This window comes from Vitis riparia, chromosome 13 (assembly GCF_004353265.1).
Source record: "Vitis riparia cultivar Riparia Gloire de Montpellier isolate 1030 chromosome 13, EGFV_Vit.rip_1.0, whole genome shotgun sequence".
Lineage (NCBI taxonomy): Eukaryota > Viridiplantae > Streptophyta > Magnoliopsida > Vitales > Vitaceae > Vitis > Vitis riparia.
In genome coordinates, this window is record NC_048443.1 from 4225677 (window position 1) to 4244254 (window position 18578).

The 18578-nt window shown below is 34.6% G+C and overlaps 1 protein-coding gene across 1 annotated transcript; it reads right to left on the minus strand.

Moving 5' to 3' along the window:
• Window positions 1–807: 807 nt before the first annotated feature.
• On the minus strand, window positions 808–5056 carry LOC117927936 (probable inactive purple acid phosphatase 27). The gene is made up of 13 exons (XM_034847668.1): window positions 4722–5056; window positions 4419–4506; window positions 4016–4285; window positions 3825–3930; window positions 3578–3692; window positions 3187–3319; window positions 2765–2952; window positions 2396–2582; window positions 2204–2271; window positions 2036–2129; window positions 1613–1804; window positions 1426–1506; window positions 808–984 (listed from the first exon to the last, which is right to left on the minus strand). Exons 1-13 carry the CDS (start codon window positions 5054–5056, stop codon window positions 889–891), a joined length of 1953 nt encoding a protein of 650 aa, XP_034703559.1. The 3' UTR covers window positions 808–888.
• Between the last annotated feature and the right edge of the window lie 13522 nt (window positions 5057–18578).

Here is an 18578-nt window from a genome sequence, read left to right on the forward strand (position 1 = left end):
TTGTAGCCTTAGAAGTCATTGTTACAATGTAAGGCAAGGGGTAAAATAGAAAAAATTAGTTTGAGGGGATGATGTCACATAAAATGGTAAATTTAGTTTAGTTGTTAAACTTTTTTCCCCTTTAATCGGAATTTGGTTTTCCAAGAGGAAGGAGATCTTGCCCCCTTTGGGCATATGCTGACCTTGCACCCAACAAAAATGGCCTTGCCCCCTTTGGGCATATGCTGACCCCACACCCAATAATGTTGTTTAAACTTTCCTTTATAACTTATAGTGCAAGGCCGAAATCTCAACAAGATTGTCATGGTTTTGGCTCTTTGTATAGCCATTGGATGGTGGGAAATGGGTTATTTTTAAGAAATTCGATTTTTATTTTTTTTGAATTATTTTCAATTATAGAAGAAAAAAGAGATAGAGAGCTATAATAAAGTTTTTATTTCTTTTTTTTTTAATTTGATTATTCAAAGAAGTGTCCCCTTTTTATCTTTTTCTCTAGTAAATATTCTATATATGTGTTATTTTCAATTAAAAAAATCTGAAATAAGAAATAAGAAATAAATAATAAATCAACAAAAAAAAAATCTAAAATCTGAAAGTAAGTTCTTTTCAACAAAAAGTTAAAACAACAAACAATACCTTATTTTATATATTTAATACAGTAACAATGTTATGATCTTATTGTTTTATGTTGCAAAAAGCCCATTCTGGGTTTACAACATTTGCTAAGTTGACAGCTATAAACAAAGGATGTCCTTTGTTAACCATTTAACAAATCAAAAGGAATTCCTCAAAACCTTCCTTCATGAGGAGTTTGTTCACAGATTTAATCATACCAAAGTTGTGTCTTCACATTGTCTTCTTATTTGGAACATTCATATGATATCTCTTTCAAGAGAATGGATCTATTTCTTCTCCTAAGAACTTTGCAGGACTTTTAATGATGCGGAAGCTATCCCCAATTGTTCCAGTTTTGGATTCTACAAACTGCAAAAAGTAAAACAAACTAAAATAAAAATGAAGGAAATGAATGAGAAAGTTTCAGTATAACTATTGTATGCTGAGTATTCTGTTTAGAATTTCTCCGGTTTTCTCGATAACCAAACATGCATTACATCTAGATATTTATTAACACCTAACAGTCTTTGCATGAGCTATAGGCTAGGGTTTCATTTTGTTGAAGAACTTAATTCCTAAATTTGTAATGATTTGTTGTTCTTATGTGTAGTAGCTGTATACTAAGTACATGCTAACTATCTCATTGATTCAATCAATTCCCTGTGCCGGTTATTGAAAATTCTTAATCCTCCCAACGACATATCGCTAATGTAGGTGAGTCGTGCTAGAGATGGACTGAAATCTCTATTGGGATTGTGTTGTGACTCAGAAAATTAAATGATGCAGAACAAGTAAATATACAATACCAACCTCCATTCTTAACTCTTCCCTTGTTGCATGCCCTCTTACATATCCATATTCAGAAATCCTTGACAGACTCCAATTATTCTCCTGTATCCATGGACAACAACAAAAATGTAGATTGTACGTAAAACTTGTGACGATGAATACTTATGTAAACATGTACATACATGAATTAATGAAAAGTTATACTCACAACATTCGCTGGAAACTTGTCCAAGGAGAAGCCAGCCATTCCAATAACTGCTTGAACTGGGGCAGTATAGTTGCTGTTGTCATAGACAGCAGTCCCATTCCAATCTTTTCGAGGCATCGCTAGGCATTCATTGTTATAAATAGCACAAGTTCTCTCGTAGTTGTGGACATGGCCAACAAGAACCAGATCAACCTAGTCCATGTTCCCAACTGTTAGTATTTAGAGACCAACTGAACAAAACTTATTTTATGACCTGACCACAGATCTCAATATGAAGTTTTTTTAACCCTAAAAACAATGTTTAGAAGATTAAAGATAATTCAAACGTAAAGTTACAGAAAACCTGACTCTAATTATTCTTTGCCGGTACAACTACTAAAAATGTAAGTTAAAAGTCTTAAACCCAAATATGTCCATACTCACCTTGTTGGCCAGCAGTAATGGCTCCACAGCTGATACAAACATGAAGTCTGGTCTCGAGAGGCCTGACTTTAAGGAAGTATACATATGTCTGTGCCTGTAACGTTACCAAATCTTTCAATTAATTATAGTTCTAGGCTACCCATGGCATATTTTTTGCTTTCAACTTACCCCATAACAATTAGCCAAGGGGTTCTCGATCTATTAACTGAAGCCATGTCTTCTTTCAGCCATTCATACTGTAATAGAGTCCAATTCTTCAGTCAGAAAATTAACAAACAGAAAGCAGCATGATCAAACAGATAGTGAGAAATTAAAATAAACATTCAATGTTAAATATGGTAAAAGAATCTGCTTCATTACCTGCTCCGAATCTTCAGAACAGTCATGTTCGGTTGAAATTATTGTGAAGTGAACACTTCCTTGTTCAAGGGAATACCATGGCTTTTCTTTTTCCATTGTAGGCATTGGAAAGTAAGTCCAGTAAGGAACTCCACATTCCCCACCCGAATCGGGGGTGTTGTGAATCGATACTGAACCCGGGTAGTCCCTGAAATTTCACACATCAGCTAAAGATTGTGACAAAAATTTCTTTTGTGGCATGAATGTTGTACATAATTTTCCAATAAAAGTATCAATTTGATCACAGGGGCTTAAGGTATTCGGTAGTAGGCAGATAATATATACCAGGTTAACAGTTGGAAAATGGAAGGGAGAAATTGAGGTCCTTACATCTCATGGTTTCCAATTGCAGTCATGTAAGAAACTTGGGAAGCAACCGGGTTGATAAGGTTAAGGAAGAAATCCCATTCTACTAAGAATCCTGTGGCATAACTAATATCTCCAATGTGGAAGATGGAATCTACATTGCCAGAACTGACTTCCTTGGCTATCGCCTCAATTACTGAGATAGATCCTGGCTATACTTGTTCCAAAACAAAATCCTGATTAGTAAATGTGTGGAGAATTTTGATGGAAATTGTCAAGGGAGGGGAGTGGTTAATTAATATATGTTGTAGTGGCTATTTTCCTTCATTTGGTGAATGTGCTAGCCAGAATCATTTTTCTTGTGTTCCAACACAGAAATAGAGAGAATAATCTTCCAAAATGATGTGTGATTTAGTTTGATATATGGAATACCAAATGTTTCCTACCTGAATGAAGTGTTCAGTAGAATTATCACGAGGAGACTTTCCCATGTCGCCAAATGCAATGAACCTGAGTTCATCTGATCCCCCAGCAGGTGGAGTACGGAATTGAGTAAGCTTACTCCAACCAACTGAGTCACTGCATCAAAAAAGTCCATAACCCAAGTAAAACTCTCTGCTATACTAAGAATTTTTATTTTCAGAATGATTGGAACTATCCGGTGGTCATATATATCAAAAGCTCATTTCTCAGGTAGCTAGGCAAGTTCTCCCCTACTTGTTGTCAGGTTTACTACTTTCAAACATCGATCGATACAATCGAAGCTTCATAATATACCAAAATCCATGTTTCTTTTAACAAATTTAGGCTGCTTGGATAGAAGTTGAAAGATCTTACCTTCCATATCTGTAGGAGAAGTTTCTTGAAGGCTGAAGTCCTGTCATCATTGCTGAATGAATGTAACCTGGGTCATGCCACCCAAAATCCTTGGCTGGAGTAATTTTTGCAGAACCTGTTGGTTTTCCGGAAGCCAAACAAAATTAAATAAACCTTTTTGCTGCAATTCCATGCATGACTTCTTCTATCACATAGAAATTAAACAATTCAAGAATAAATATTGTTTCCCTTGAATTAAGTGAACTACCACACATATCCTCTTGTGTAAATGTTGTAACTTCTGATTGTTCTGATTTGCCTTCATATTGAACTAGTTGAGGCTCCTTATCTCCACTGACCCATGTTAATCTCATCTACATAAATCACCATTTTCTAAGATGGAGCATTGAAGTGACCAATTCATCAGTATCTGATCATAATATAGATATGGTTGCTTACTGATGTTCCGGTCGAATCTATGCTTGAGAGGTGTCCATATAATGGCATCTTAGGATTAGCAAAGCTCACAGGTATTGATCTAGTCAAAATGCAAGGGCGGTCGAATGCACCAGCAAAGAACACGAACTCGATGTCTGTTCTGATGTTGACAACATGAAATGTTAACGAGGCGCTGCAAGTGTTCATTAAGCATGTTCCATCATCGTCATATGCCTGGCATTCCTTTTTCATGCAATCGAGGTAGCCAGGATCATTGCTCACAAACTGTGCCTGCAATTTTAATCAAAAGTATGCATAGAATTTACCTAACTGGCCAGTCTCTAAGAAAGGTAATACAGAAATTAAACTCATGTAGGAACAATGGCTAGCTAGGATTGTAATTTTGAGTGATGTGGTTATGTACCTTGACAGGATAATGGCAGAGAAGAGGCAGGCTACTAAAATCACCAGTTTGTATATAGTAAAATTTGGACAATGGACAACCCGATAGACTGCATATGGAGAGAAAAAGAAAACAAATGATATATCAAAATTTTAAAGAGCAGTGATGCATGCGCTTCACCATTTGATTTCTCTTGCATGGTGGCTCTTCTTCTTTGAAAAATAGGCTAACATGGAATGAAACATCTAGAATTTTCTAGAATTACTCAGAAAATTTTTCATTTCACTTTTTTTCACATATGCTTGTGGTTAGAAATCTTCTTACTCGGAATCAGAAGGAGAAACCATGGCCACCCAGTCAGTCTCTTCAGGAATTAAAACTCCGCTCACAGTGACGGTGAGGTATTCTTCATCGGCGAGGCTTGAATTCTTGCTGACAGTGATTTCAAGATAAGGGTTTGGATTGGGACACTCCTTCAAAATTCTTCTGTTCAGTAACCGAAAATCGGAAATTGCAGTGTGGTTTTGTAGCTCATCAATGAAGCAGGCGGTTAATGGAGGCAAAAAGGAAGACGAAGAAGAACAAGAAATGGGAAAGAAAAGAATGAGAGCATCGAATAAGAAAAGCCCGAAGACCCAAGAAGAAAGGAAGGGCTTCATTGAGTGCTGTTGAAACTCAAAGGGAATATCAGTAAGAGAAGAAAACCCAAGAACAAACGCGAAGGTTAAAAAAGTAAGAGACGGAAGAAGACAGATGTTTGGAAGACCAGAAAAATCTGATACTCTAAGAAAGAAAATCAACAAGGCCAGTTAATCCTTGCAGGATTTTTCTTCTTCATCAAATATACCATGAAATGCTGTTTGGATATGATGTTTGACAAAAGTAGACTGGATTGGTTCCAAATATTTATAGCAATTTTTTTTTTTTTTGAAAAAAAATAAATATAAATAAAGGAAACCAGATGGAGTCGAATCTTACGTGGAGAATTTGGATTTCTAGAACGTGATGATGCTGGTTATGGAGGTACTAAAGACTTGCCCAACCGTCACTTGTGTCTCTTTTTTTAAATGTCCACGTGTTCGAAGACTTCTACTTTATCTGGTTTTTCTCATCATTTTCTTTTTCTTTTCTTTTCCATACAAGTTTGAAGCACTTTTCAATTCATGATATTGATTGCCTATACGTTTATTTTCAAATTTGGGATTGGAAACTAAATTTTAATTTAGCCATCTTTGATTTTCCAAAAGTAGTAAGTTAAGAAAAATCATTTTTCCCATTTTTAATTTTACTATAAAAAAAATATGAAAAAAATATATATAATTAAAAATTGAAAAAAAAATGTTTTCATGCGCTTATATAAAAATAATTATAATATAACAATCCTCTAAAAATAATTCAGGTTTTATATACTTACTGATCAAATGTAGTACCTAATATGATCAAAACTAGTATTTAAATGATCAAAAGTACTATATTTGACCAAAAAAATACATTAAATACTAATTTATATTTTATAAACTCGAACTCCCATCTTATGAATTTTTTTATTTTATTTTCTTTTAATTTTTCCAGCAATCAATATTTTTATTATAATTATTGTAAAATCATATAATATGCTCATATATAACAAATATATCTAAATGTTAATGTCTATATCACATTGACAAGTATAACAACGATCATGACAAATGATTGATACCTATTTCTTAATATGCATATTCTACTTAATGATTTTATTTATTTTAATTATTAAAATTATAGATGGAAAGGTATGACCAAAATAATTCTAAAAATCATATTCTTTGAGACTTAAAATTTCAAATAAATTTTATCTAGATGTTCTAGAAAATATATTTAAAAATATGTGACGTGTAAAGTAAAAGCATTTATGCAAGTAATGCTATTTGGACTAGGTGGCATTAATTTGTAACGTGTGGGCAAGATCGCAATGGGAAAATATTAAATAAGGCCTAAAAAATGAATGCATGAGAAAGTTTGATATTGATATTGGTTTCCATCAATATATGTGCCAATTTCATCAGCAGCGCCTTTTCTGTTTTTGGAGTTGGAACATGCATTGGGCTTGGCTAAGATACCAAAATCAAAAGATTCCTACTAAAAGGCTCCCTCCAATACCTAAGCTACACGTGGACAAAAGATTTCAGAAAATAAAAATGACGTGAAGGAGTAGGTAAGCTTTAGAGTAAGTACTTTTTTTTTTTAATTATTATTATTATTACTATGAATACTCGAGTTAGCAAATAAACAACAATCCTCATATGTGCAAGTAAATATAAATTCGTATTATCACTAACACAAAACTTTCTATTTTAAAGATTTTTTTTGTTAAAAAACAAAAATAAATTCATTCATTTTTTAACATGAATACTCGAGTTAGCAAATAAACAAGAATCCTCATATGCACAAGTAAATATAAATTCGTATTATCACAAATACAAAACTTTCTATTTTAAAGATTTTTTTTGTTAAAAAACAAAAATAAATTCATTCATTTTTTAACATGAATACTCTAGTTAGCAAATAAACAAGAATCCTCATATGCACAAGTAAATATAAATTAGTATTATCACAAACACAAAACTTTCTATTTTAAAGAATTTTTTTTGTTAAAAGCGCAATCGATGAAATAAGATTACATGACAAGTAACCTCTTTATAAAAAACAATAAATGAAGTATGGATCTTAGTAACACAATAATTATGTTGTTTTTCTATGTTTTAGAATTGAATAATAAGTAGTTTCAAAGATTTTGCATCTTTGATTTCTTAATGAAAGATCCAAAATTATATAATTACACTTTATTGTTAAAAACAATCAACTTAGGGTACAAAGATATAAGAGAAGGTATAAATTTATAAATTTTCAATTTCTTACATTTAATCCCTAGTAATTGCCGATGAATCATATGTCAGTGAATTTATTTCCGAGCCTTATACACATAGCTCGTCTTGTGTGATTTCATTCTAATACGTTCAAATTTCATTTCCAAGTTTTCCAACTCTACTCTTAAAAATTAAATTATAAGAATTCTTGAAAATTTGTATCCAAAATCTTATTTAGTTATACCTTGATTTTATTTTATTTTTAGAGTATTTTCTTGAAGTGAGTTACTTTCAAAGAAAGTAAATATTTTTTGCCTTAAAAATAAAAGTGATTATAAAAGCAACAATTTAAATTTTCTCATTTTAGAATTGTTAGAAATACAGAATAATTGTATTGTATTTCCTGAGTAAAAGAATATACTTCAGTGCCTTTATATAGGAGGCATATGTGTGCGGTACAAGTAATATGTATGCGGTACAAGTAAAGTGTACTATACAAGTAACCTAACTGGGCCTAAAGCCCATAACATAATATACATTAACAGCCCCCCTCAAATTCAAGGTGGATGTGAGACCAACTTGAGGTTGTCAATTAAATCACGAGTGCGTCTCTTAGGAAGTGACTTGGTGAAGATATCTGCAAGTTGATCTTTGGAGGAGACGGAGAAAAGCTTAAGAGCACCATGGACAAGATGATAACGGATAAAATGACAATCAATCTCGATGTGTTTAGTCCGTTCATGAAAGACATCATTGTGAGCAATATGAATGGCACTCTGGTTGTCACAATAAAGATGAGTAGCAGAGGAGGTGGACACACCCAAATCCTTAAGAAGCCATCTTAGCCAAAGGAGCTCAGATGTGGTATCAGCAAGGGCACGATATTCTGCTTCAGTACTGGAGCGGGCCACAAAAGTTTGTTTCTTACTTCTCCAAGAAATCAAAGAAGAACCAAGAAGGAAGCAATAACCTGTAGTGGACCTGCGATCAATAGGATCTCCTGCCCAATCAGCATCAGAGAATGCACGGAGTACAAGAGGAGACTGAGCTGAGTAGAAAAGGCCATGAAAAAGGGTACCCTTCAGGTATCGAAGAATGCGCAGAACAGCAGCATAGTGAGTTGATCGTGGAGCAAACAAATACTGGCTCACCTGATGAACAGCATAGGAGATGTCTGGACAAGTAACTGTGAGATAAACTAAGTTGTCAACCAATCGTCTGTAAAGAGAAGGATTAGACAATGGTTTCCCCCCCTCCCGAGGGTGTCAGATGCGCATTAAGTTCAACTGGAGTGTCAACAGTCTTGCTGTCAGTGAGTCCAGCTTGAGACAATAGGTTAGAAGCATACTTGGCTTGAGTAATATAAAGACCATCTGTGGAATGAGTAATTTCAAGACCCAAGAAATAGCTAAGATGTCCAAGATCTTTCATCTCAAACTGCTGACTGAGAAAATCCTTGAGTTCTTGAATGTCACTAAGGTCATCACCAGTTATGATCATATCATCCACATATAGAAGAAGCAAAATAGTGCATTTATCAGTACGACGAAGAAATAAGGTAGAATCATACGGACTGGCAGTGTAACCCAAGCGAAAAATAGTGGAGCTGAACTTGGAAAACCAAGCTCGTGGGGCTTGTTTAAGAACATAAAGTGCACGTCGAAGATGACAAACCTTGTTTGATTCAACAGAGAGACCAGGAGGAGGTTGCATATAGACTTCTTCACTCAGATCCCCATTAAGGAAGACATTTTTAACATCCATCTGAAAAAGATCCCATTTACGAGCAGCAACAACAGCTAAGAGAGCACGAACAGATGAGATACGGGCAACTGGAGCAAAAGTCTCTTCATAATCAATCCCATACTCCTATGTAAAACCTTTGGCAACAAGACGAGCCTTGTAGCGCTCAAAGGAGCCATCAGAGCGAGTCTTGATCTTATAGATCCACTTACAACCAACCACAGACTGTCCAGGAGGGAGAGTAACCAGGTCCCAAGTATGGTTTTTGGTTAATGCATCAAGTTCCTCTTTCATTGCAATCTGCCATAAAGGGTCAGTAGAGGTCTCACGATAGGTTTGAGGCTCGTGAAGTGTAGCAAGGGCAGTGTAACAATGATAGTCAAGTAGGTATGGAGGAATGGATCTTACTCGGGTTGAGTGGCGAGGTGGAATGTCTTGTGGAGGATCTTCAGGCAGAGCAGGAGCAGGGGACCCAGGCTCAAAGTGGGGTAGCTCGTCATCAATCTGTTCATCTGCAACCTGTCTAGGAGAAGCATAAAAAATATTTGGAGAGAAGTCCAAAGGAGGATCAAAAGTATTTGTAGAAGGAACAAGAGACTCATCTGGAAAGATTTCTAAAACAGAGGAGTTAGTCAAGGAAGAACGAAAGTGAGAGAGTTCAACAAACAATCGGTGTTCCCAAAAGACAACATTACGAGAAACACGAAGACGATGAGAGACAGGATCATAACACCTATACCCCTTTTGAGTTTCGCCATAACCAAGGAAACAACAGAGTCTGGATCGAGACTCAAGTTTGTTGTGCTCATGAAGCTGAAGAAGAACAAAACAAGCAGATCCAAATGAGCGAAGGTGATGATAGTCATGGGGTGACCCAAAGAGACGCTCATACGGAGTCTGATTATGGATGACAGCACTTGGAATGCGGTTAATTGCATGAACAGCATGAAGAGCAGCTTCACCCCAAAATGGGGCAGGAACTTTGGCAGAAAGAAGTAGAGCACGAACAGTGTCAAGAATATGACGAAGTTTTCTTTCGGCTCGACCATTTTGCTGAGAGGTACCTGGACAAGTTAGATGATGTACAGTGTCATAGGAATGTAACAGAGCTTGAAACGCATATTGAGTATATTCAAGAGCATTATCAGATCGAAAGGTTTTGATACGTTTGGAGAATTGTGTTTCAACCATTTTTGCAAAATTGCTATATATTGGTAAAATTTCGGAACGAGATTTCATAGGAAAAATCCAACTATAACGAGAATAATCATCAATAAAAACAACAAAATATCGAGATCCACCAATACTAGCAACAGGAGAAGGTCCCCAAACATCAGAATGAATTAACTCAAAAATACTATTAGAAATGGATTCACTGTTATTAAAAGGCAAAGCTGACTGTTTCCCTAACTGACATGAAGTACAATTAAAATTGTCTTTAGACACAGAACCCAACAGACCCTTAGACACTAACTATTATACCCGAGAAGATGGTGCATGACCAAGACGAGAATGCCAAAGTGCAAGAGAAGGTAAGGAAGAAACTGCAGCAGCTGCAGCAGCAACAGAAACAGGAGCAACAGGTGGAAGATGAAGATTGTTCACGGGAAACATACGCCCAACTCTAGGACCTGTCCCAAGCTTCTGCCCCGTCCTTGGATCCTGCACAATACACCCAGAATAGTAAAAAAATAAGGCGATAACCTAGTTCAGCTAATTGTCCCACAGAGCACAAATTATAAGATAGGTCAGGTACATGGAAGACTCCAGGAACAGAAAGATTAGAGGTTGAAACAAAACCTAGACTATTCCCATGCATGGTGGAACCATCAGCTATATGAATATTTAGAGGATGTGGTGCAGGGTCAAGGTTGGAGAACAAGGATGAGTGAGGTGTCATGTGATTGTAGTAGGTAGAATCAAAAAGCCAAGTTTGAGACTTACCAGGTAGAACAGATAAGGCAGTGGAAAGAGATGCATTACCAGCCATACGAACAACCTGAGCTATGATCTCCTGTAGTTCAGTGGAGGAGAGGTTGATAGTAGATCCAGAAGACTGGGACTCAGCTGAGGTGGAAGCCGTTGGCGGAGTAGGCTCAATATTAGCAACAGCAGCAGTAGATTTGTTACGACGGTAACAAGTCTCAATGGTGTGGCCAGGACGCTTGCAATAGTTGTAGAACTTTTTGTTGGTCTGCTTGCGACGATTGCTAGAGCCAGAAGAATCACCTGATTGCTGAGGTTGCTCTATGAGTGGAGTAGATGGAGTAATAGCCAAAACATTGAGCTTATTCTGGGCTTGAAGGGTTGCAAGACGAGCTTCTTCTCTAACCAACTCATTCACAGCAGTATCAAGAGAGGGAGCAAGACTGCGATTTAGCAACTGACCACGAATGGGCTCAAAGTCCTTGTGAAGTGACATCAAGAATTCATAGAGGCAAAATTCATCTCTAATGGAAGCATATTGCTAAGCATCTTTTGAGCATGCCCAAGTTGGATCAGAAAGGTCAATTTGGTCCCAAATGAAGCGAAGCTGATCATAATAGTCATTGATGGATTGCCCTGGTTCTTGCCTGAGTTGATGCAATTCAACCACTAACTGATATTTCATGGATCCATGAGTAGTGGAGTACCTTTTGGCCAACATATCCCATGCAGATTTTGCATCATCAAAGCTGTCCAACAGATTGGAAATAGAGGGAATGGAAGTGTTCCGAATCCATGTGAGGATCATGTGGTTATGACTATCCCATTCAATCATACGACTAAAAAATGCAGCATCTTCTTCACTTGCTCCCTTGACAAGAATAGTCATTGCACCAGTACAATAATGCCAGAGCATGCGACTCTTAAGAAAACTGCGCATAGCTTGAGACCAAGATAAGTAATTTTTATTCCCCTCCAATACAGTATTGATGGGGCAAGGAAGAAAAACATCCTTTTTATCCATTTAGAGACACAATATGCAAAAACAGACTGCAAAAATGAAATCTATGCGAAAAACTGGGTAAGGAGAACCTGGATAGAAAAAGTCAACGATCAAAGTCAACGGTCAACGGTTGGTCAACGGTCAACGAATGAAGTCACAGGATGACGTCAGCAGATCAGTGGATGCTGACGCAGCTGGGGCTAACGTGGCAGAGATGATGACGTTAGCAGACCAGGCCCCGACGTGTGAGAGCACGTGGCAGCGCGTGGAGGTGCGTGGACGGCGCATGGAGGCGCGTGAACGGCGCGTGCGATGAAACTCCGGCGCGTGGTGGCGCGTGATCAGCGTCGCAGAATCTTTAAGCGGCGCGTAAGGGTGCGTGCGGTCTTCGATGGCGGCGAGGATTCCACGAATGTGTAGATTGGCGCTGGACGATCTCAGTAGTACCTTCAAAAATGAAATCGGAGCAATATTCGCAGCGGTGATGCAAAGAGCAGTGGTCTGTGCAGTGTGAAACTCCTTAACGACGGCGGCTGCAGGTCCGGAACCCAAGGACGACGGTTGGATGACGTCGAAGGTTCAACGGCAAGAGGCTACGGCGGCAGTTGTGATGGCGGAAGCGTTAGTAAAAGAAAGGAAGTCACATTAATGAAGACAAGACTGCTAAGAAAAGGTCAGAGCAGTGGCTCTGATACCATGTTAGAAATACGGAATAATTGTATTGTATTTCCTGAGTAAAAGAATATACATCAGTGCCTTTATATAGGAGGCATATGTGTGCGGTACAAGTAATATGTATGCGGTACAAGTAAAGTGTACTATACAAGTAACCTAATTGGGCCTAAAGCCCATAACATAATATACATTAACAAGAATCATATTGAAAATTTTATTCTTCTATTAGAAAAATAAGAAGTCAAGTGTTTGTGGAATTCTTCCTCCTTTCTATCAAGAATTTTACAATTTATTATTATTATTATTATTATTATATAATATTTTATTATTTATTATTATTATATTTATAAAATCTTTTACAATTTTTCTATATAAAAAATACTCTCAATATTTTACACTTTTATAGCAAAAATACCTTCAATCAATACACCAAATAATTTCTTTATTTTTTTATGATGATATTTTCTCTATAAGGACTTTTACATTATTCTATATATAATTAAAGTGCCAATTTTTTTTATATGAAATTTATAATTATAATTTTTTTCCTACTATACATTTTTGTATAAAGACTTTCTTACTATTGCAATTGATTACTTTAAATGGATTTTCCTCTTTCTATTGGAAAAATATTTACTCTCTCTTTCCATTTTTGCTTACCATGTTTTTTCTTCTAAATAAGGATTGATGGTTTAGGTATAAACTATGAAAAAAACCTATTACAAATGTATTTGGTAATAATTTTAGGAAACCGTATATAAGTTTTTTAACACTTGAAATTTTAATTATTCAAAATATTAAAAAGATTAAAAATGTTTCTTATAATCATTACAAAAAATAGGTTGTAAGCTATTGGATTATTGAAAATTGGGTGGACCACACTCAATATTTACTTATATTTCTAGTTAATTTTTATTTCTTCCATTTTTTTTCTTAATTCCTTTAAATAAATGGGTTTTTTTTACTCCATTCATATGTTTTTCTTATTTTTTTTATATTAATTGATTAAAAAAGATGAAATAATCCCAATTTTATAAAAATAATTTTCCTATGTTTGAATTTGAAAAATAACCCATTTTTTATATAAATATCCTTTAATATTTATATTGTTTTCATATAAATTTTGAAATAAAATATTATGTTTAGAATAAAAAATGAATGATATTTTTGTCAAAAATAGGTTATTTTTAGACTAAAATCTGTGGAGGGTTAGACCTGTAAAATTGGAATTGCTTCATATTTTAATCAAATAACCGCTCCGATTACACCGATTCACTAGGCAAAAATGAGTTGAACCGATACCGAATCAGTATATCCAACGGGTCAGTTCGACCACCACGTGGGCGAGCCGGCTTAATCGGCTCATGGGCTGCCCCTTTTTGAAATAGGCCCAAAATGTCATTCGGCCCATGGGATTTGTAAAGAAAAATATTTAACTATATATACGTTACTACAAATTTAAACTACATATAAATATTATAATAAATATCAAAGTAATTTATATAAATAATAAAAAACCAATAATTTTGAATATAGTAAAATATATAGTTATGGAAATCCAAACAAATTTTAATAATAAAATTTTATTTTATCTTAATAATTAAAAGTTACATATTTAATAAATCAAAACTACTAATAATTTAATAAATCTGTGTTATCCTTATTATAATTTAATTATTTAAATATTTTATAAATCTTTATAATTATTTTAAATTTTAATAATTATATATATATATATATATTTATGACATCATCGATTTGACTATTAATTAACTGTCAATCGATTATTGAATCATGAATCATGAATCATTAACTTTTCCGATTTTAAAAAATTGAAAAAAATGTTTTATTAAACCAAGAAAAACTAATCGGTCTAACAATTCATTAGGTTATACAACTCATAAGGATGCCTGAAAATCAGCCAACCAGCCAGCTTGGTATCAAATTTTGGAACAATAAATGATTTCATAGAATTATGGGAACCTATGAACTGGCTCAACTATATGGGCTTTCTTCACTGTCACAAGTGGTTAGATATATAGCCAATGGAAACACTCTTTCCAACCTGTGAGCACCCAAGATTGAAAGGTCTAGGTTTTAAGAGAGTGATTCTAAGCTGGCATAACCAGAACAATATTTCCATGAAAATTTTCAATTCTAGAGGAACACCCAAAAAGGAAAAGGGGCATATTCATTAATAAGGTATGTAGTTTCATGTGACACATGCGGGTGCACAAAGATGTGGACCATGCCCAATATTTGGGCCCTTTCGTAAAGGGTAATTAGGTCAAAACTCATGCATGTATCAAAATATAGAATGATCAGGCTCGACACCCCTCACTAAACCAAGTTTTGATATCATATTAAATTATCAATTTTCTTAAAAGGTTAAACTTGTAGAACTTGATTTTAATATGCATATTATACTTTTTAATAAATCAAATGCAGTTTTATAATATTGCTAAGAAGCAAATCAATTTATTTCAAATCTGTCGTTGTGAACATACCAAACCACCCTTGATATTAATAATAATAATAATAATAATAATAACTAAATTAAAAAAGGTTCATGAAGGTTGAATCTTATAAAAATATAGAAAATATTAGATGAAATTTTCAAAAAAAAAAAAATAGTTTAAAAACATTAAATGATCTGAAATTTTTATATGGCCCTATTGATGAGACCATTTGGACTTTCATGGGCCAAGATAGCTGGATTGGGCCCATAAGGCTTTAAACCCTCTGGTTTTGAAAGAGGCTTGGGCCATTGCCTTGAAACATTTGGACTCACTTTGAAGGCTTGAAGCCCATGTTGTATCTATATATGGATATTCACCTCAGTACTTCTGAATGTTTCCCTTATATGGCTAAACCTAAGCATGATGCATCCCTCAAATGAAAACAAACAAGTCCAGTGTACAAAGAACCAAAAATTTTCCTAGTACTTCAACAAGATGTATATCATCCAACCGACTCTAAAAGAACTGAGGCTCATGTGAATCAACATCCATACATTTTTTTTTCCTTTTTTTTTTTTTTTTTTGATCATTCTAACCCTAACTTCATTGAAAAGCTTATGATTTTTTTTATTTTTTATTTTTTTTGAGATATCTAGGGTTTGGATTGTCTCATATTTGACAATAATTCCAACCCCACACAGAAAAAAACAGGCGAACACCGATGGATCATCGGTGCTTATTGTCCCCTTCGAGAGTCCTTATCCCCTTGTCGAATTCCCATTATTTCTTAATCAAACACCAAACAAGGCATAAAAAGAGAAACCCTAAGAAACTATGGCCAAAATACATCTCAAACTCATTTATATCTTGGTGGGTCCTCCATGTTTTTGTTCCTTTACACACCCTATGCCACCATAGTTGAATTCTAGGGAACTTTCCTGTTTAACTCTCACTAGTTATGGTAGGATAATATTGCTAAAAATACCCAGAAAGCAACAAAAAAATGTCTCTTCTTGAAAACACCCCCACTAAGCTTTGCTTGGACCAATGGACCACATAAGACCAAGAGCCTACCTTTCATAACAAAGAGACAAGCCTTCGCTTGTCTTTCTCATTTTCCAGTCTTACACAAAGCTAAGCCAAACCAAACACTAAAAACATCATCTGCAGTTCCCATTAGGCACTTCTCTTTCAAAGATGACATGATCTAGGCCTTGAAAAACCCTAAACCCTAGAATATCTCCTTTGTATGTAGTGAGGTTTGATGGATGCTGTCCCAATATAAGGACATATATATTGATTAATACAACAAAGTTACGAGGATTCCTAGCTATTCAAGACTGAAATCGCCTGGGTTAGGGGTTCAAAGTTTGTAACAATATATATTGTATGTTGATGATGTAAGAATTTCACTAGGGTTTCTTTAGGGTTTTGTCTTTTGTGTGTACAGCTCTGAAACTCATACAAACCCTAGTGTGTGCCCACATAATTAATCTGCACATAGCACTAGAAAGGGATCAAAGTTCGTACCTGCAAGGCCATATGTTAATAATGTTGTTGAGGATGATCAGTGACAGATTCTCTGATTTGTCGCTTCGTATTTGGTGGATACACATGGGACGTAATACTTGACTCGTTTGTGGTTCGTCACATAGGATATGGTTTTAAGATCTAGATAGGAAAAATCGTTGGATGCCTTGTCCACCATCCACCTAATTATACTCAATTATCGGAGTTATATATGCTTAAGAATTTGTGAAATTAAAAACTATTAGAGTGTAATAATATCATTTTTAAGTCCAATAATTGATCACCCAAATGATAACTCTTAGAATAGACCCACAAGATTAGATGTACATCAAATGTCATAAATGGTTTGATCTACCTTTGCTAGACACGAGAATTGATCATCCAAATGATAACTCTTAAAACAGATTCATAGGGTCTAATGTATGTTGAACGATATCATAAAAGGTTTGATCCATTCTTATTAAACACCAAATCATTTTTAGATGAAATTGTCAAAATCCCGATCCAACATAAATTAGATCCAACATAAATTATATGACCAACAAATAGATAAGATACCAAAAATGGCTATAAAAATTTCATTTTGCATGATGGATGTGCTTGTTCATTTTAATTTTTCTCTATAATAAGGTATGTGTATAGTGCTGAAATAAGTAGCATATGATGCTATAATTTTCATTATTAATTCCATTTTTATCGTATCCATATTCTTGCTTAGTTGATTACTGTTATACAAACATCAATAATTGAAGCTTCCAAACCCCATCCACCTAGGCCTTCAAAGAGGGATGTCTAAAGTGTCTTCAATAATTTAATGGTGGAACCAGGCATGTATCAAATTCATGATATATTTAATCCTGGATCCCTTGCCACTTGCCACCACCACTTCATCATATATTTCTGATGCATTGCATTGTGACACTGCATAGGTTTAATTAACAGTTAATATATACAATTAATACTGGAATTTCAATTTAGGGTTAGTAATTGGTTTGTTGGCTTGCTGATTTGATCAGTTCTGATTCCAAAGTTGTTACCAATTTAATTTGTAATTTCTTTCAAAATCAACATTTTTCAATCCTTGATCGATGAAAATCATCCAACCACTTATCATCCGAACCAAAAATAAAATAAAATAAAATAAAATAAAAGACTGAGAAAAAAGACAAATAGTTTGATGTAAAGCAATTTGGCCATCTCCTCTTGTAAGTAGCTTTTTAATAAAAAAAAATTACTATTCAAATTGAAACCATTGTCCTTAATTGTTGGCTATCCTAAATCTAATTGTTGTGATTTGTGACGTGAAATTCTTAAGCAAACAGAGCAATGATAATGAAATGAACAAGAAGATGGTGGAACTTATCTATAGAAAGTGTCACATCTTTGATCAAATTTTAATTAAAAGTAAGATCTCATCATTTCTCAAAATGATCTCACTTTTTCGAATTCAAATCTTTATAACTTTTTAGTTATAATTCATCTCATGATATAAATTAAGATTTCATACATCAATGATCCATTTTTGTCATCAATGAATCAAATCACAAAGATAGGTACTCATTGAGACTATGTAAGCATCAATGATATCTAGTCTTGATAGGTTTGTAAAGAATTTTCTCATATTGACTAATGAGATTTAAAAATCTAAAGAATAGCTAGTGATAAAATTTCACCACATGAGATACACTCCTTGCTAAATTTCTCCCTTAGATGCAATCCTCTTTTGGATAAACCAAAATTAGCTATGGGTCATAACGAATTCAGTCATGATCCCCACGTTTGTTAGCCAAGAAAATGTAAGAAAATGAATTAAAGGGAAAAGTTTCAAAATGTTCCAAACTAAATTTTTAATGCGAATTGTAAAATTAAATGTCTAGAATCTTTTCCCCCTAACTTAAAAAACTAGCTTAGATACTAGCACTAATGTTATGTTGCAATATCTTCATATGCATGTAATCAAGTTCAAACAGAGTAAAGATGTATGATACAAAGTCAAAATATA